This window comes from Palaemon carinicauda, chromosome 33 (assembly GCF_036898095.1).
Source record: "Palaemon carinicauda isolate YSFRI2023 chromosome 33, ASM3689809v2, whole genome shotgun sequence".
Taxonomy (NCBI): domain Eukaryota; kingdom Metazoa; phylum Arthropoda; class Malacostraca; order Decapoda; family Palaemonidae; genus Palaemon; species Palaemon carinicauda.
The window spans coordinates 21,841,882-21,861,885 of NC_090757.1; the positions used below are offsets into that span (position 1 = coordinate 21,841,882).

General features: G+C 44.7%; 1 protein-coding gene across 4 annotated transcripts in view; it reads left to right on the forward strand.

Moving 5' to 3' along the window:
• Nucleotides 1-20,004, forward strand: part of LOC137625881 (RNA helicase Mov10l1-like) — an 86,064-nt gene that overhangs the window by 23,151 nt on the left and 42,909 nt on the right. For all 4 annotated transcript variants that reach the window (XM_068356819.1, XM_068356821.1, XM_068356820.1 and 1 more), the window contains exons 7-9: nt 8,387-9,605; nt 10,085-10,274; nt 11,125-11,233. In XM_068356819.1, coding sequence (XP_068212920.1) covers nt 8,387-9,605; nt 10,085-10,274; nt 11,125-11,233 — 1,518 coding nt within the window. The remainder of the gene's footprint in view (nt 1-8,386; nt 9,606-10,084; nt 10,275-11,124; nt 11,234-20,004) is intronic.

A 20,004-nucleotide genomic window follows, 5' to 3' on the forward strand; every position in this document is an offset into this window, starting at 1 on the left:
CGTCTACCCGCCATTGAGAGAGAGAGAGAGAGAGGGAGAATAATTATTGAGAATGTTAGCTCTCCTTCGCCAATATACAAAACCAGCTGAAAGTAGAAAATGTACTACGTCCACCCAGCTACGGTAGCCTCAGACCTAACTACAAGGTCCTCCATACTGTAACACAGAATCAAGAATAACACTGTTCACAACATGAAGTCTTTCCTGCCCCTCTTCACAAGCAAAGGGAGGGTTGTCACGTTTCATAAAATCTATTCATTTATATTGTATTACAATTGTTTGTAAGTACTGAATATTTATACAGTAGGTAGTAGGTTGGCTAGGGTACCAGCCACTCTTTCAGATAATTCTGCTAGAGAGTTATGGGGGTCCTTTGATTTGCCAGACAGTACTGCATTGGATCCTTCCCTCTGGTTACGGTTCACTTTCTCTTTGCCTGCACACACTGAATAGTCTGGCCTATTCTTTACAGATTCTCCTCTGTCCTCATACACCTGACAACACTGAGATTATTAAACAATTCTTCAATCAAGGGATTAACTACTGTGCTGTTATCGTTTAGTGGCCACTTTCCTTTTGGTAAGGATAGAAGAGAGACTTAAGCTATGGTAAGCAGCTTTTCTAGGAGGAGGACACTCCATAATCAAATAATTGTTTTCTAGTCTTGGGTAGTGTCATAGCCTTTCTACCACGGTCTTCAACTGTCTTGGGTTAGAGTTCCCTTGCTTGAGAGTACACTTGGGCACACTGTTCTATCTAATTTCTCTTCCTCTTGTTTTGTTAAAGTTTTTATAGTTTATATAGGAAATATTTATTTTGATGATGTAACTTCTTAAAATATTTTATTTTTCCTTAGTTCCTTTCCTCACTGGGCTATTTTCCCTTTTGGGGCCCCTGGGCTTATAGCATCCTGCTTTTCCAACTAGGGTTGTAGCTTAGCAAGTAATAATATTAATATCATGTTTGTTCCAACACAGAATACTTACCTCGAACTACTTTCTTAGGAGTATCTGGGATCTCCTCCCAACCGACCAGAGTTTTGTGTAGTTTACCCCTAGTCCCGTTTTCTATGAGGGGTAACCTCAGGTGGAGTGGAACATGCCCTGAGGCTATCCCCCAGGTCAGAGAGCATGCTTGCTCAGGTCTCGATCTCCAGTAAGTTCTCTGGTCGCGCCGTGATAACATCTCGGCGCTCTCTCTTACCCAGTGCGACCCTGTGTCCCCGACCCCCCCTTTTTGTGTCTTTCGAGGTCCCCACGTTGACTTATTATTATTATTATTACTATCCTAGCTACAGCCCTATTTGGAAAAGCAAGATGCTTTAGCCCAGGGGCTCCAATAAGGAAGAATAGCCCAGTGAGGAATGAAATAAGGAAATAAATAGCTGAAGAGAACAAATTAACAATAAATCATCCTTCCTACCCTTATCCTCTGTGTTCGTCGTGTAGGGGCAGCTTATGTTCTCCTACAGCCACGTGTCCGGAGTGCGAGTCCTGGAACGTGGTGCAGTGGGTGCGCTTTGGCACCAAGAAGAAGAATGCGTCCAAGAGGTCTCATAGGAAGGAGAGCCTCTCCTCGCCGCTTACTTCTCCTGATGCCTCGTCGAATGGAGATTCTTTAGACAGCCATCTTCCCCTACCCAGAGTAGGGGACGAGGTAAGTCAGTTGGGGGGAAGTACCCATTGCTCTTCCCCAGGAGTCGGAGTGGGTGCGGTATAGCACCAAGAAGAAGTAGGCGACGAAGAGGTCGCCTGAGAAGACTAGCGCCCCTTCCCCCCCTTGCTTCGCCGGGCGTCTCGACTGACAGAGCTTCCCTACCACCCTCTCCTACCCAGAGTAGGGGACGAGGTAAGTCCGTTGTGGGGAAGAGGGCCGCTGCCCTTCCCCAAGAGTCTGATCTTCTGGATAGTGGGGTTGTGGCGTCGTTCCAGACGAGTGAGGGGCTTGAGGGAGGGGCGGGAGTGTGTTGGGAGACGGAGTCCTGGTGCAAGCAGGCCACGTCTCCTCTGATGACCCCATGTGGGGGAAAATGTCCTTAATTCTTCTCCAGCCTCTTTGGCGTGTTTTTCAGTCACTTTTGCAGCCGAGGACGTCGCCGAGAAGGAGCCTCCCAAGTCTGAGTTGCAGCGTTCCCCGGACCGGCAGTCCAGGGATTTCTTGCCACGAAGGCCATCCTCCAGACGCAGATATGACCCTCGCAGGGAGAAATGCGAGAAGGCCGCTTCAGGCAGGCGTAAGGCCGCGAAGCTTCCGGTTCACCCCGCCAGCGGGGGAACCGTGCTTCCTTACGGGCAGCCTGGCCGAATCAGCACAGCTGGTTCGGCCCTCGGACTTAAAGGAATGGTTCCCTCCGTCGGGTCAGCCCACGGGATCCGCGTCCTCGTCCCCCAGAGAGAATACACGAACGGTAGTCCTCGCCGGCACGGCGATGCCAGTTCTGACCCCCGAACCTTGTGCGGAGGCTCCCGCCGGGGAAGACCTGTACCACCGCAGGGGAGTGCCTGTTATTCCAGAACCGAAGCGCCCAGTGGGAGTGCCCGGTGACCCGGCTCCTCGGGATCAGGCCGTAGGTTCTGCGGACGGTAGAGAAGGTTCGTTCGTTCCGACGGTGATGCCCGCCCTTCGACGTGAACCCCGACAACTCTACAGCAGGCTCTGGCAGACCGGCATAAGTCCTCTAAAGGCCACCTAGCTCGGCACGAGCGCAGTGGACCCAGGACGGAGGCCCCCGTTCCGACGGTGATGCCAGTCGACAGGCGTAAGTCCGCAAAGGGTCCGGCTCCATCCGCCCAGCGGAGAGAGTCGCCCCTTCGGTCTGGCAGTCGAGTCCTGACCTCCAAAGGCCACCTAGCTCGGCACAAGCGCAGTGGACCCAGGACAGAGGCCCCCGTTCCGACAGGCATAAGCCCGCGAAGGTTCCGACTTCTCCCGCCCAGCGGAGAGAGTCCCCTCTTCGGACTGGCAGCTTTGTCCCGGCCTCCGGTCCTTCGATGGCCAGCCCTGAACGGAGGAACCAACCAGCCAGCACGGGGAAGCCCGTGGCTCCATGGATATCCGCAGGAGCTCCTTCCTTCCAGCGGAGGTAGCCGCTGGATCGACCCGGCAGCATGGCTTCCATACCTGGTACCACGACTGCTCCATTCAGGATTCGTGGTCAACCGCTGGTAGGCCAGGGTACTCATACCCCACGGATTCCCCGGGAGGGGGTAGACCCATGATCCAAGCATTGGAGGTGGCCACTGACACACCCATGATGGCTCCCTCCATCCGTGATGGAGCCAGCCGTGCCATCGTCCCGCCCAGCCCCATCCAAGCATCGGAGGAGGCCGCTGACATGGCAGGGTACTTAAACCCCACAGATCTCCCCGGGAAGGGGTAGACCCATGACGGGTACCTCCGTCCCAGTGGCTTCATCCGTGATGGAGATAGCCGCTCCATCGTCCCGGCCAGTCCCATCCAAGCATTGGAGGTGGCCGCTGACGCACCCATGACGGATACCTCCGTTCCGGCGGCTCCATCCGTGATGGGGCCAGCCGTGCCATTGTCCCGGCCAGCCCCATCCAAGCATCAGAAGAGGCCTCTGACATGGCAGGGTGCTTAAACCCCACGGATTTCCCCGGGAGGGGGTAGGCCCATGACGGCTCCATCCGTGACGAAGGCAGAGTGGTTTTTCCCCGAGCGGGTTGAACGGGGCTATTGCCTCTCCAGTGCCTGTCTCGGTGGCCGCTGGAGAGGGAGCCCCGCACCTTTGCCCAGTGCCTCTTCGGCTCCGTCCGCCCGTCGGATGTAGAAGTTGGCACACGTAATCTTTCCCTTGCCTTGCCCCCCGTAGGGGAGCTTCGACGACTCAGTTAACCTTCATACCCTCCTACTCAGACTCCAGGAGAGGGCGCTCAGGCCGCGGCTCTCGAAGGAGTTAGGAGGGGAGGCCCCCCCCCTACTCCTGCTGGCGCCTCAGGTGGGGGGATGCCTCAAACGATATTGGCAAGCATGGCGGGACCACGGAGCGGATCCGGGGACCGTAGCAGTACTAAAGGAGGGGTACAAGCTTCCCTTCCTAGCGGACCTCCACCTCGGATCCCAGATCAACAGGCGGAGTGGTTGGTATCCAGAGACCCCTGGAGAGTAGCAGTATTGCAGGAAGAAGGCTCGGCAATGCTGGCAAAAGGGGCAGTAGAACCAGTCGAGAACCGAGTCCAGGGTTCTACAACAGCCTCTTCCTGGTGGAAAAGGCGACAGGGTTCTGGAGACCTTTCAGCCCTCAACAATTCGTGTACAACACCGGCTTCAAGATAGACACTCCGAAGTCGGTCCTAGCGACCTTGAAGGAGGAGGACGGCTGAGGTCCATAGGCCTCAAAGCCGTCTACTTCCAGGTCCCTGTTCATTCCTCCAACAGGAGGTTCCTAAGGGTAAATTGGAGTACCAAAACATGGCAGTTCAAAACCCTATGCTTCAGACTGTCGACAGTCCTCAGGGCTTCACGAAGGTCTTCTCAACAGTTTCAGGCTGGGCGTACGAACAGGACGTCCGCCAGATTCGGTACTTAGGTGACTGGTTGTTGCTTTCAGTCCCAGAGGAAGTACTGAGGGAGCAAGACGAGAAGCTCCTGCAGTTCTACAACGTTTTGAGTATCATCATCAACCTGGAGAAGTCCCGGCTGATTTCCTCCACCAGGATGACCTACCTAGGGTTGGTTCTAGACTCCCGGATGGCGAGGGCCTTCCCTTCCGCTGAGAAACTGGACACCCTGAAACAGATACTCTGGCCCTTCCTGTCGGGCCAACCCAGGAGAGCCAAGGTCTGGCAAAGACTGAGAGGACTCCCCGCGCTAGATAGTCCTGGTGTCCCCAGAGACGAAGGAGGTCCTGGGTTGGTAGCAGTCGGAACGAACACCCTCAAGGGAATGCCCTTTTCTGCCGACCCTCCGGAGATGCTCCTGTTCACTGGCGTATCCAAGGAGAGATGGGGTGCTCATCTTCTCGACAAAATGGCAAAAGGTAAATGGGAAGTCGAGGAGACGAACCTGCACATATACGTGCTGGAGATGAGGATCGTCCATCTACCCCAGGGAAGCTCCGGGTATCCGGGGTGCGACAACGCCACGGTGGTGGCCTACGCGAAAGAGCAAGGAGGACTAAAGTCGAAGGAACGGTGCAATCTCACGATGGAGTTCCTAGGATGGGCTGAAGTGGAACAAATTTAATTTTTCAGCCAGGTTCTCTCCGGGAAGAGGAACGTCCTGGCCGGTGGCCTCAACTGGAAGTGTCGAGTGGTAGGGCCCGAGTGGTCCCTACACCCAGTAGTGGTCAAAACCCTCTCCCTGAAGTGGGGCTCGCTGGTGTTCGACCTCTTCGCCACGAGACTAAACGCACAGCTCCCCGTGTTCTGTTTTCCTGTGCCAGATCCAGCGGCAGCGTTCGAGGATGCTTCCAATGAGACGGACGGCCAACCTGTGGGTGACTTTGGTAGCGCCCTGGTGGCCAGAGAGGGAGTGGTTCGCGGATCTAAAGGAACTGGCATGCCTTACACCTGGGACACTTCCAGACAGACCAGACCTTCTCCGGCAGCCTCACTTCCAGAGGTTCCACGAAAACCCTTGGTCCCTCCTTCACGTGGGGAGGTTATCGAGCGTCTCCTGAAAAAGGTAGGATTTCCGTCGAGGCCAGCATCAAGGATGGCAAGGTACCTGAGGCATTCATCAGTCGAGGTGTACCTGGTGTAGTGGGCTACCTTTTCTAAGGGGTGCTCCTCGAAGAACATCAGGCCATTAGGGGCCTCCATTCACGAGATAGCAGACTTCCCGGTCTATCTCAGGGACGAAGTGGGCATGTCCATCCCAAGTCTTCCTCCTGAAGGACATAAGCCTGGGTGCCTCCAGGTAGATCTCGACGTTTGAGTGCCCCAGGGGGATGTGGCTAGGGTACTTGAAGTTGATTTTGGAACCTCCCTTCGAGCCTCTAAAAGACATTCTAGACAAGGAGCTCACCCTCAAAGCAGTCTTTCGTTTAGCTCTGGCATCAGCAAAGAGTAGGTGAGATTCCTGGCCTGTCGTACGAGATCTCACTCTCGAAGGGTTGGCGAGATTCTACTTTCAGATTCTTACCCTCCTTCGTAGCCAAGACTCAGAATCCAGTTGTTTGGGACCCCAAAATGGAATTGTTCCCAGTGCCAGCTATCCCTCGCTCGGACAACCCGAGGGACTTGCAGTATGGCAGTATTTAGAAAGGACAGCTAGACTTCATCCCGAGATCAAGAGTCTGTTCATTTTCCTCGGGACTGTGAAGGAGCCAGTCTCCAAGAACACTTTCTTCTTCTGGATAAGGCAAGTGATCGTCAGGCCCTACAATAGTGCAGGGGTCCCCTTTCCAAGAAAGCCCAGACCCCACAGCATTAGGAGTCTAAATGATTCTTTGGCATTTGAGAAGAACATGGCAGTGGGCCAAAGCCTGCGGGCAGGTACTTGGTCTAACCAGTCGACCTTTACGGCTCACTGCTTGAAGGACTACTCGAGAAAGTCCCTGGGCGGGTTCTCGCGAGGTCCCTCATTTCTGCGCTCCAAATGGTTTAAGGGCGTAGCCCCAGTGGTAACTGCGGGTAGCGAGTCCAAGAGACACCGGTTCCTTCCTGAGCCCTTGTTCTTCCTTCCCCTATTTCCTTAACGGAAATGGCTCGGGTAGCCCCCTGAAACTGCCATGGGATACAGTATCATTGGAAGGACATGTCTCCTAGGATTCTTGCAGAAGTGAGTTATTTAGACACTAAGATGGTTTTTTGCGTAGTTTTCCCTTGTTCTCGGTTTTCTTTGAGGTCAGCAGAACCTAATCTCCTACCTAGGTTCCTCTTCTATTCTCGTCACGGTCTCTAGGTCCTGAAGGACACTCCCACCTCCTAAGGTATAAGTCTCCTAAGAAAGTAGTTCGAGGTAAGTATTCTGTGTTGGAACAAATCACAAATTTTAATTAATTTGTATTTTTCCTAACAATACTTACCTCGAACTACTTACGGGTAATGGCCCGCCCATCCTACCCCGAGTGCCTTGCTGGACTTCATAGATACCTAAGCTATCAAGAACTTATGGGAGATCGAGACCTGAGCAAGCATGCTCTCTGACCTGGGGGATAGCCTCAGGGCATGTTCCACTCCACCTGAGGTTACCCCTCATAGAAAACGGGACTAGGGGTAAACTACACAAAACTCTGGTCGGTTGGGAGGAGATCCCAGATACTCCTAAGAAAGTAGTTCGAGGTAAGTATTGTTAGGAAAAATACAAATTACTTAAAATTTGTGATATTTTAGAGGGAGAGAATATAGAATACTGTATATACAGTATCTATGCACCTGAGTGTAGAGAGCCAGTAATAAATAATGTATTCTTCTAACTAAAAAGAAATATTGTGTACACAATTGATTGGATGGGGAAATATATGGCTGATTCTCTCTCTCTCTCTCTCTCTCTCTCTCTCTCTCTCTCTCTCTCTCTCTCTCTCTCTCTCTCTCTCACATCAGTAGATAATTTTGTGCTTATTGTATGCCTTGTAATCATGCATAATTGTAGACATTTTATGTCAAAGGAAACATTTTTTAACATTACTTTATAAAGTGAAATATTTTATTGACTTCTTTTTTATATATTTCAAACACCATCGAATGTGGAATTATTACATAATGACTTATCAGTATCAAAATAAACATGCAAATATAGAAATTAAACATGCAATTACAGGTTATAAGAAAATATATTCGATAGTCACAAATCTTGTATACAGCTACCGAGGGGGGACTGCTACCTCATAGCTAAAGGATTAATAATTTATTTATTTCCCTTTGTCCATGGGCTATTTTTCCTTTTTGGAAGCCCTAAGCCTATAGTATCCTCCTTTTCCAACTAGGCTTGTAGCTAAGTAATAATAATGATAGTAATGAAGGTATAGAAATAAATTGGTACTTCACAGATTCAGTTTTGGCAAAAGCTGAGCAGTTGCATCAAGTTTTGGATGGCTATGTAGATATTTTGCTTCCAAGCTAGTCACAGGTTAACTTCTAATAGTTTATCCAAGTTATTTACCAAACATCGTTCAGTGTATGCCCTTTTATAATGTTCATTCCATGTTTCTTTTCCTTTCATAAATGTTTTTTATCCTTTACATAAATATATCAGGTTCATGACTTTTGGCCAGGGAGTAATGAGTCATGTGTCAACCTACTTATATTGACTTTTTGTAGCGTCACTCAAAAAGGAATAAAGATAGAAAGAAACTTGAAATTACACAAGAAAGCTGAAAAAGGGCAGTTATCATGATACAGCATTGTATTCAATATTTCCTTGTAAATTTCTTCTAGCTTTTACTAATGTTTTGTCATGAGCTGTTTCCATTTCTTTTTAGGTGTTATTGAAGTTTCATCCTGTTTTCCATGAGCAGTGTCAAGACAAAGATTATTCTGTGCGGTTCAGCTTCAACCGCACCCCTCTTCGTCGCTGTCACTATGCCCTTAAGTTTTGTCAAGAACAACTTGGCAGTGAAGTTCTCTTTCCTAAGAAATTAAAGTATCAGCTTCCTCAGGTAGTTTACTTGGACAACGAAATATTACAGCACAATGTCACAAAGAACTCAGGAGAAATGCCTCATCAGGGGAGACTGTGTTGCAATAATGGCGTAAAATCTAGTATTGTTAGTTCTTCTGTACATTTGAGTGTCAGCAAGATTTCTCCGGCTGAGCAAAAGGATAAACTAAGGAAAAATAAGATATGTGATGTGACTGATGATTCAGCTGGTAAGAAAAAGGAAATTCCAGGAAATGGTTACCCTAAATTAGGTAATGGGATTGATGTCACTGCTCCTCAGTATGCATCAGGGGATATGAAAAATGGTAGCAGTGATTATGGTCAAGCGGGGAAGACTGAGGGTTCCCCTGGTAGCTTGAAATGGACTGGAAAAAGAGGTAGCTCTGTAACACCACCCAGAATCCCTGTTGTGACAAGGCTATTTGGTGTCCCATCTTCAGGATCGAGCGCAAATTCGTCAATTTGTTGTAGTGACGAAGAGTCAAGAACTAATACTGATTTAGAGAGGGATTCCAAATTTAGGAAGAAACTGTTCAAGAGATCGGATGGTAATGGTATTGAAAATATTAGTAAATCAGAATCCAAGAGTACTTCTGATGAAAATTCCACTTCTGATATTGATATTAACGGGTCACCTCTGTCAGGTTTGAAGAGAAAGGAGAGTAATGACCAAAGCTCTAAGGCAGATAATTTAGAAAAGGGAAAAAAAGAATTTCAACTCGTAAATTGTGTTTCAGCCTTAAAAAGCAAAACTTCTGGTGCAAATAGTGCTGATAAGGTCTGTGAGAGTAGTTGTATTGAAAATTTGAATTATAAAGCACAAGATGATTCTCTTGATGGAAAACCAATGAGTAACAATTTTGGTAGACAAGACTTTACAGGAATTAGTAAACAGATTGGCAATAATAACGGTGGTTCTAAAGGAAATCCTCTCACGGTCATAAATTTTCAAGAGCTTTTGAAGGACACCAATGCTAAGAAGTATGACTACTGTATTCCAGTTTTACCTGTGAAGCCTTCAATCAGTGAAAAAGTAAAAAGTATGTATGCCTCTGTATTTCTTTGTGTATTATATCGTTTAGGTGGTACAGTATACAGCATGTGCTTCACGTTTGATAGTCTTGTTTATGCAGACTATTAAATTTTGCTTTGATGAAATCTAAACATTTCTCTTTAACCCTTCTTATTTTTTTTTTTTACATTATTGTATATATAAGACTATTGGGAAAATTAGGTAGGAAAATAGTTTTTTTTTTTATGAAACCTATACAGTATGTTATATATAGTAACTTATTAGTGTTTTTCATGTCCTAACACTAGTAAAGTGAAAATTGTGAATACAATACTGTATAAAGTGTTGTGAATGATTATAGAAATTTCCATTATCTACATAGGCAGATATATATATGACAACCACTAAAACTGTTTTTTTTTATATTTTGGAAAGTAACTTTTTTGAAATTTCAAAATAAAATCAAAGAAAAAACTAACTCAATTTTTATTACTCTAACCATTTCAGGTGGAAAAGTACCCGTTTTAGAATGGTTTAATAAGAAGTTAAATGCCGAACAAAAGATGGCTGTGCGAAGGATACTAGAGGGTAGCACTCGTCCATTGCCTTATGTTATATATGGGCCTCCTGGCACTGGAAAAACAATAACTTTAGTCGAAACTGCCCTGCAGACTTTTACATTGATTAATCATAGCAGGTAAGAGCGGCTGCAGCTTTTGTGTAGCTGTTAATTGTTATTAAGATTGTCCAAGTCATTCAAGGTTCTGTATTTTGACATTAGTTATCAATATTTTTGATTTTGAAAGTATTTTTTATTCATTATCAGAAATAACCTAGTTCAGATTATGTTAGACATTCAATATATTGTGTTACAACATTCCTGGGTTACAATTCCATGCTTGTGTAAGGCTTGCCCTCTTGTTCTTAAATGAGAGTGGAGAAATTGGAACATATTAAAGCAGTTGGACAGCTTAGCCAGGAGATAATGCTGCTGGGACTAAATCCTTACCATGTGAAGCGTGCCAGGAAAAGCATAATGTAAGTGGTACCCCACTACACGTGAAATGCCAGAAATGTAAATTTGCTTAAATGGTGTTAAAAATTTAGCTATGAGGGAGTAGTTGCTGCAAACATATTGTTGTGGTTATGTGCTATCTGGGAATTTTTAAGGAAAAGATTTCCCTTTTGCTACAAATTTGAGGGCACAGCAATTGTGAAATTTTTATGGTTTTCTATCTTTATTGCATTGTAATTTTAATCCTGACATACATAAAGTATTACTGTACAGGAAAAAGACTTCCTTTCTCATTTGCTGCACCAAACTGTGAAGTTACATTTGGGATTTTAGTATTTTCCTTTGTATTTTGCCTTTCTCTGTCTCTTTTTCAATGTTCTAATGTTTTTTTGTTATGTACAGTGAAGGTAAAATTAAATTATTGCATTCAAATTACTTTTGTTGGTTTATGATTGAGTGATCGTTTAAATAGAGTGAAACCAGAATTTTTTTCTCTGGTGTATAACAGATAATGTCTTTTCTTTTATTCCAGAATACTCATTGTTGCTCCATCCAATAGTGCAGCCGATCTTATTACTGAAAGACTCCTGGAATTTGGTGTATTGACGAAAGCTGACCTAGTACGTTTAAATGCTTTCCAGGTAAGTCATGAAAGAAGTATGATCTATTCAAGTTAGAAGCTTATAGTCAGGTTCGCTATATAATTTTTCCAGATATTTATGAAGATTATCGAAACTTTACATATTTGAAAGCTATTTGTATAACAATCAGAAAAACAATTTATTCCTTCACAAATACAAACTTCTGAGTCATTCATATGGGTTACTCCTTGTCTCGTTTTCAACAACCAGACAATGAAAAGAAAATGGAGTTTAATTGCATCACACTACAGTTGCTAAGCAATCACAGTGCAGGAGACCACCGCTTGACATTCTTCACTACACTCCTTATGGGCACGTTAAGAGTTTGTATACCTTCTTCTCTCTACGATCTAGACCTTCGCATTCACCTCGCATACCCTTATAGCATTTAGTGCTTGTACCTTGTGTGTTTTTTATCATTCATGGTCACTTGCATTACTATTCATTATCTGTGAGTGCTTTATGGCTAGGGAGCCTCTTAGCATGCGTTCATGCCCTTGGTCTTTTGACCAAGAAAGAGGGAAGAGCGTCATGCGGCGGCGCACTGCGATGTGGTTGCTTAGCATCAGTAGTGTAATATAATCAGTTCCCTTTTCGTTTTGATAGTATGGTCATAGAAAACGAGACTAGGTATAACCCATATAAGTGACTCAGGTTTGTGTAGCTAGAAAACACTGTAAAACTCTGAGACAAGACTGTGTATCTAAAAAGAGACCAAGGACTTGCATGGCAGACAGATCGTCATGACCAGGTACAGCAGAGACATCAACCAGAAAGAGGCCATTGGGGAACATGAATTTATTTTGAGTGTTTTCATTTACCCTTATACTAATATACCTGCCACCTTTGATTTTATAAAATTACTTTAGTAATAAAAAAGCTTTTAGTCAATATCTCGGCTTGTAACATCCTTGAAATCTGATTTTAACAGCTAAATCACCATTTTCAGGGACAAGGAATCCAATGGTATCAAAATCAGTAAGCTAGATTTAATCGCAAACTTATTTGACTAGAGTATTCCTTTTTATTGAATGTTTTCCCTCTTACCAAGAGAATATCAGGATGAAGTCACACCTATTCAGAATGGAGTATTGTTTTCATTTTCAAGCTATGTTACAGGCAAGAAGGCCCTTCATATTAAGGAAACATTAGAATATGGATCTTTTGTTAAATGACCCCCGTCACTGTTGACGACCTTTGCTGCTCAGAGTAACAAAAATTCTTTTTCATCCCTTGTGTCAAATTGTCACAAGGATAATTTCATTATAATCTCACGTGCCTGACATAGCTTGTCCTTGAAACATTCAATGAGATCTTTGACTTTTACTATGGTTTCTGGTTACTAGGTCATTATCTGCAGAAGCTTTCCATCTACCATGGCTATCTTGCAACCTTAATCATTTGGTGTGGTGTCCATCCTGTCTGGCTATTGATCATCCTGTGAAGTCTCTGCTGTTGCCAGCTTGTTGTGGAGGTGTATCAACTTCGATTTGTCCAGGCATGGCAGGATTGTACCATCTGGAGAAAAAAGTACTCTTGATGTAGAAATAAATTCATGGTTCTCAATGGCCTCTTTCTGGTTGATGTCTCTGCTATACCTGGTCATGACAATCTGTCTGCCATGTATGTCCTTGGTCTCTTTTTAGGTACACAGTCTTGTCTCAGAGTTTTACAGTGTTTTCTAGGTTACATCTTGTTCTCTTTCTTTACTGGTGCCCATATGCTGCCATCTCTATTGATTCACTCTAACACGTAGTCTTCATACAACTTTTTCCCAGTCACATCTGCCATTTCATGATTGTTGGTACATATAATGCTAAAAACACAAAAGCACCCATCTTCAAAAATGATGGTACATACAGGCCTTGGAACTCTAGTATTTTTAAAGGCTTAAAGGCCGCTCATGAATAGCAGAGGCAAGGGACAATGATATTACCCTATCAAGCAGATCAATGCCCAAGAGACTGACCCTATTACTTATGATCAATGCCCAAGCCCCCTCTCCACCCAAGCTAGGACCAAGGAGGGCCAGGCAATGGCTGCTGATGACACAACAGATAGACCTATACGCTCCCCCAAATCCCCCATTCTTAGCTCACAAGGATAGTGAGATTGCAGCTACCAAAGGAACTAACGAATTTAAGCGGGACTCAAACCCCATTCTGGTAATGACCAGGCAAGGTCGCTACTATCAGGTACAGCCATACGGAACACAGCAGTCATGTGTACTGAGAAGATGCATCTGTGTCTTGTTGTGATGTTGTAATGAACACTTACATTCGGTCCTAGGACCTGTGGATTTTCTAGTGTGGGGTATCCTGAATGCTGTTGTTCTTATCTTTCCTTGTAGTTGACATATTTGAATTTGAATCCGTACTTTATGTTCTGGCTTACTGTGAGTGCAGCTCTTTCAATAACCTTGGTCTTCCTTTGAGTTTCCATGCTGTCAGAAGGTCTTATAATGATCCAGCAAATTATGGTATACAGTTCAGCTGGAATGTCTTGGATAAATTTGGTAACCTCTTTGGTTGTCGTGGAAAACTTTGCGATTCTTTTCGTTATCACCTGTTCTGCCCTCTAGGTTGTCTGCATGATGTCCTCTTCATTGCCAATAATTTCCATTGCAGAAAGAATCATGCTTTTCTTGCATGCTTCTGTGGAATAGAGAACAACTGAATTCCTTCAATTTTTTATGACAGGACTTAAGGTGTGGCAAAGCATTGAAGATCTTTTCTTTCAGCTACTTTCTATTGAATCTAGGTACATAATTTTCTAAGCCTTCTTTGGTTTCAATATCTTCCATAAGTAGGTATGCTTAGTTCTGTGTTTGGACATCAGTGAGGTTAATCGGCTTGAGCAGATTTGCACGCTCTAGCAAGGGTTCTTTGTGACCTGATTTGCTCCCACTGAGTCTTGTTTCTCATTGTCTATGGAAACATGCTTCATCCAGCAGGACTTGTAGTAACAAACATCTATTGCATGTGCATCACCTTGTGTAGTATATGTGTTTAGTCTTATGTTCAGAGTGTCATTATTGGACCTTCTAACAGCTACTTAAGATTGGTCAGTGTTAACTATCCTCACCTGATAGAGCTGCTCATCATCATTATCTTTCTGACAGAAGAAACATAATTCCATATCCAGTGAACAAGCATGGGAAATGGTGAATGGTGTTGAAGAGCCAGATTTGTTCTTTTTAGTGCTTCCTCTTTTCTTGGCAATGTGGCAGCTAGGAGCTAATGCACATGCATATCATTCTCAGGCACGTTGGATTTGGTATTTTTTAGTTTTATTTGCATTGCAACTATGGTGATAGACTGTCTATAATTTTGACGGTGTGTTCATTGTAGAGCTTTACAGTTACTGATAGACTTGACACCATCATGCACACTAGCCCTCTTCATCATTCTCTACAATGTCTAGCACACACTGGTAAGAGTCCATCCAGGGATGGTGTACCAACTCTTCCTTTTCAGCATTACACTGGCACAGCATATAGTGCTTCCAGTTGATAAGCTCCTGACCTTGGCAAGAAGCTTCTTTAGCAACTTGTGATTTGTTACTCATTTGAACACATCTGCAACTATGAGGGTTGAATTCCTTGGCATTGAAAATTATAATTTAACTGTCAAAAGAAAAGTTATAGGTTATTTAGAAGTTCAGATATTGTCAAAAACATTTTTCACAGCAGCCATTTTGCAAATTCCAAGATGGTGGGCAAATGGAAACATTGTTTTTTATGATTGCTTATACCATAAGGTTTCCAAAAATGCAGTTTTCATACTCTATAAAAATCTAATGAAAGTTGAAATCCAAACATAGTAAACCTAACTATTATAGGTTCTTGTATGTTCAATCAATAGTTTATTTTTCTTAGTTTCTTTTCTTATAAATAGCAGCTTTCCCTATTAGTACCTGTAAGTTTGTAAACTTCTGTTCTTCTTTGTTGGGCGATGGTAGTAGTAGGTACTGTAGTAGATTGCATAGTTCAGTTACTTCCTTTCTTTCCACTGGCAAGCGTTTGAATTATCTGGGATAATGCGCAGTTGAGAATTTACCTTCATGTCTTCCTTTCCATTAGCTCATTTTCTTTGGAGTAATTAAATGTATATTGCTGTCTGTTAAATTTGCCTTTGTATTAAAAGAAAATAATTTGGGTTATAGGTAGAAATACTATAATGCTACTATCATAGTTTGAAAACCCAGGAGAATAACAACATTGGGCCATAGTTTTTGTAGACTAAATGATTATTTCAATATTTTGAAATAGTCAGTCATGTCTGTAGTAGCAAAAATATAGAATTTTATTATAAGGCAGGTCTATAATTAAACAGTGTTGGGATTAATTGTGAATTTTAATTTGCTATTAACCCTTTTACCCCCAAAGGACGTACTGGTACGTTTCACAAAAGCCATCCCTTTATCCCCATGGACGTACCGGTACGTCCTTGCAAAAAAATGCTATAAAAATTAGTTTTCAATATTTAACTTAGCCGGTGATTATATAGCTGCAACTCTGTTGCCCGACAGACAACTCTACGGTAAAAACTCGCCAGCGATCGCTACACAGGTTGCGGGTGTGCCCAACAGCGCCATCTGTCGTCCAGATACCCAGTACTCAATGTAAACAAAGACTCAATTTTCTCTCTGTCGAGCTATCGACAAGACGTACTTACTCGCTGTTGCTAAACTGGAGTTTTTCACATCTATTTGGTGAAGTACTATATTCTAGTTTTGAGCTTTCGCTATGCAGGTGTTTTATCTTCATCTTAAATCTTGAACTCGTTTTGGATAGATTTAATTATGGTGACAAAGAGAGTATGGACTTTCTTTCACTTTTAAATGGCCGACCCTTCCCTTAGACGGAAGTGTGTTTTGGCTTTTAGTAATTATCTTATCACGTTATAGATCTATATATTTTATATCTCTCCGCCTTTATTAGGCCTCTTCGATTAACTTTCCATTTATTATAAACATATAAAAATAAATTTTAATGTTTTGTTTATATGCGAACTTTCCTGAGAGTAGGCGGTCCTAACTTGGAAACCGAAGTTAATCAACGTTGAGCCCTTTATATCGTAATTAGCTTTTAAAGAGCTAAGGATTTAAAACTTTTTAAATGTAATATTTTATGAAAGAATTTCTTTGATAGTCTTCGTACTGTTTTCAAAGATGAACTAACGTTCAGTTTATTTATGCTACGCAGTTGTTGACGTTCAGGACGTTCAACATGCGCTCTATCGTTACGATAGAGAGAGAGTGTATCACGGTTTCACTTTGCAGTAAGAGTAAATCGATTCTGACGTTTTGTTCATTCTTTCTTAGCTTAAATGTTTTAAATTCTATTTTAAAGGAACTTTTTATTTGAAAAACCTTTCAGTTTTTTCCTTTAGTCAAATAACATGTTTTTTTGACGAAATATAATTGGGCTCTTCTCTTAGGTGCGAAATCAAGAGAGAAAGAGAGAGAGAGATAGAGACGGAGGGAGAGAGAGGAGAGAAAACGTTCCGTTCAAGCGGGTAACGTTGTTCTCAAGTTACTCTCGTCCCTAGTCGCTGTACGGGGAGGAAGGATAAAACGTTTTTAGTTTTTTATTCTCGTCCCCAGGCTATGTGCGGTGAGAGATTGAAAACGTAGTTATATGAACTAGTGTTTAGTCTCTTTCCCAGCCACTGATTTTTTTTATCTTAAAATTACTCTGTTTTTTGCTGGTATTAATGAGCTTGCATTATACGACTGATTTCGCAATTACTACCTTTTAATGAAGGGTAGAATTGCGTGTTTCAGGTAGAAATCAGTAAAAGTTTCGATTTCAGTGAAATAAGTGCAAAACAGAAAATCGAAGTGATAAAGTGATATGCGCAAAGTGTTACAGTGTTGCGTCCGAGGGTTCGTCTGTTCGTGCCTGTCGTTCACCTAGTCCGGGACCTCTTGCATGCTCCCAAGCCCAGGGGAGAAGTAATGTCAAACGACTTAGGGGTTCGAGAGGCCTTGATCAACGAACAGACGTTTTCCCTCTATGGTATCGGGTGTATCTTACCAAGATCTCCCCTACCATAAGACGAGAGAGACGTTGTTTCTCCTCGTCATCCGAAGGCTTTTCGCATAAGAAACCTGTCACAAGGTTTCGAAGCCCTTAAGCGAAAGTCAGTCCTTTCAGGACAGGTCCAGCGTCCTGATTACAACCATTAGGACAGCTCTGACCCTATGCAGTCATCGGATAACTGCTCGCCGCCTAACAAAAGCGTAACACAGACTCCGAGAGTCTTTTTTTGTTGGCAAAGTGTTGCGGTCACAGACGTTACCCTCGTCTCTTACCACAACCATTTCCGTTGATCCTTAATGGGTTGTATGGCAAGACATGCAGTATATGCTTGCCTCCTTTATGGAAGACTATTCTGCCGATTAGTCCGTTGAGTCTAGCCGTTTATCTCATCGATATCCTGGCTTTCAGCCAACCTAACGTTCCTTTGTGCTTACTGTTGACGTTAGCGTAGCTTAGTCACGTCAGTCAGGTTGTTGAGAACCACACTCGATGCGGTCTCGTGTGGTTTTTCAGCCGCATTTGGACGTTAGGCCACTTGCTGATGCTCCTGTTGACGTTCAAGACGTTCACTAACAATCGGAGTTGACTTGTTTTGACGTTGTGCGTCAACCTCCGCATTCTAGAGTTGTTTTGACTGCTCAGTCTAGGCAGTCAAAGCAGTCTCGAGTGGACGCTGTGCGTCCTCACGCACCTGTTGTGGTTGACAGTTCACCGACTGTCAAGCAGTTACATGACGTTGTGTTCTGGTCCGCTACTAATGCACCAGTGAGTGTGGACTCTGCTTGTAAAGCATTGCCACCACGGTAGGTCTCTCCCTTGCTTGAGACTCAGCTTTTATCGGACAAGGTTCCGGTAGATGAGGAAGTTGCTGTTCCCCCTCCTACTGATATTCCCTTGAGGACTCTGTCAGATGGAGAGGAGCCTAAAGCTGCTTAGCCCCCTATGGACTTTAATTAAATCATGATGATTTTTTTTAAGGATCTTTGTCCGGATCTTTTTGTAACTGCTGCTCCTCGTTCGCCTAAACGTCAGAGCTTACACTAGGCCTAGCTACTTCGAAGCCGTTGTTTTTAAGCTAGTGCTCTCTCGCTCTCCTAGAGAGCTTTACGTTGGCTAGGCGACTGGTTTATCACCAGGAGGAGTTTGGGGGATACAGCCTTTGCTTTCCCTTCTTTTAAACTGGTTTATAGAGCGAGAGTCTGATACGACACGAGAGAAGTTCTCGGCTTGGGAGTTCATGCCTCTGCCCAGATAGACTTCTCAATTCTCGTAGCCTCTCCCTGGCGCCTGGCCAGGAGACGCTCCAAGTTTTTTTACAGGTCAACCTCACAGCTGTTTTCGAGCCTTTGAAGTTTTGCTGTACAATTATGTCATGCATAACAAGGCTTTCAGGGATGGTAAGCGGTACCTCCTCAGTCGCTAACCCCGTCTGTTGCCGCACCTGCTCCCGTAGACCCTAATTGGGCTTTGCTGCAAGACATGCAGTCCAAGCTTGCGTCCTTGATAGAGGACTTTAATGCAGAGAAGGTTGCTACCGAACCTTCTGGCCAACAACCTTCCAACCGGTCGGTTGTGCGCCCTGTTGGCGCTGAGGTAACCTACTCGCGTCTGCCAGTTGAGGTGGTTCCTCCACCGATGCGACCCAGTGTGGGTTGCCAGCCGCACGTTGACGTTAAGCGACGCTCGGAGGTGGTTGTTGACGTTCAGGACGTTCAACAACCAGCAGAGGTGACTTGTTTTGACGCGGTGCGTCAACCTCAGCAACCCGGTAGGGTGTTGACTGCACAACCCAGACGGTCTAGACAGTCTCGGGTTGACGCTGTGCTTCCTCGCGCACCCATGGTTGTTGACAGTTCACAGACTGTGCAGCAGTTCCATGATGTTGTGTCCGGCTCCGTCACGCATGCACCAGTGCGACCGGACTCAGCGAGCCAGACGTTGCCCACTCCGTTGCCGTTTCCTCATCAGTTTTCGGATGAGTAACCCTCTGATGAGGACGTTGCTGAACAACAAGACGATCAGCCCCCAGAATAGATCAAGCACTGCTATCCATCCAGAAGATGCTGAAGAAGGAACGCTGCTCAGTCCGGCTGTGGATGAGTCTGGTAGGGACGCTGTCATCCGTGGAACATTTTGTGTCACTAGGAAGACTACACCTCCGTCCTCTTCAATACCATCTAGCTTTTCACTGGAAAAAGGACAAGACGCTAGAAGCGGTCTCGATCCCGGTTTCCGAAAAGATAAAGTCTTGTCTGACTTGGTGGAAGGACAATATCAACCTAAGAGAGGGTCTTCCCCTGGCTGTTCAGACTCCCAACCACGTTCTCTTCTCGGACGCATCGGACGTGGGCTGGGGCGCGACACTAGACGGTCGGGAATGCTCAGGACTGTGGAACTCGAGTCAGAGGAGCATGCATATCAACTGCAAGGAGCTGTTGGCAGTACATCTGGCCTTGAAAAGCTTCAAGTCTCTCCTTCGAGGCAAAGTGGTGGAAGTTAACTCGGACATCACCACGGCCTTGGCGTACATCTCCAAACAAGGAGGTACCCACTCACTGACGTTGTACGAGATCGCAGGGACCTGCTCATCTGGTCAAAAGGTCAAGACATCTCCCTAGTAACGAGGTTCATCCAAGGCGATTTGAACGTCATAGCAGATTGTCTCAGTCGGAAAGGGCAAGTAATTCCAACCGAATGGACCCTCCACAAGGATGTGTGCAAGAGA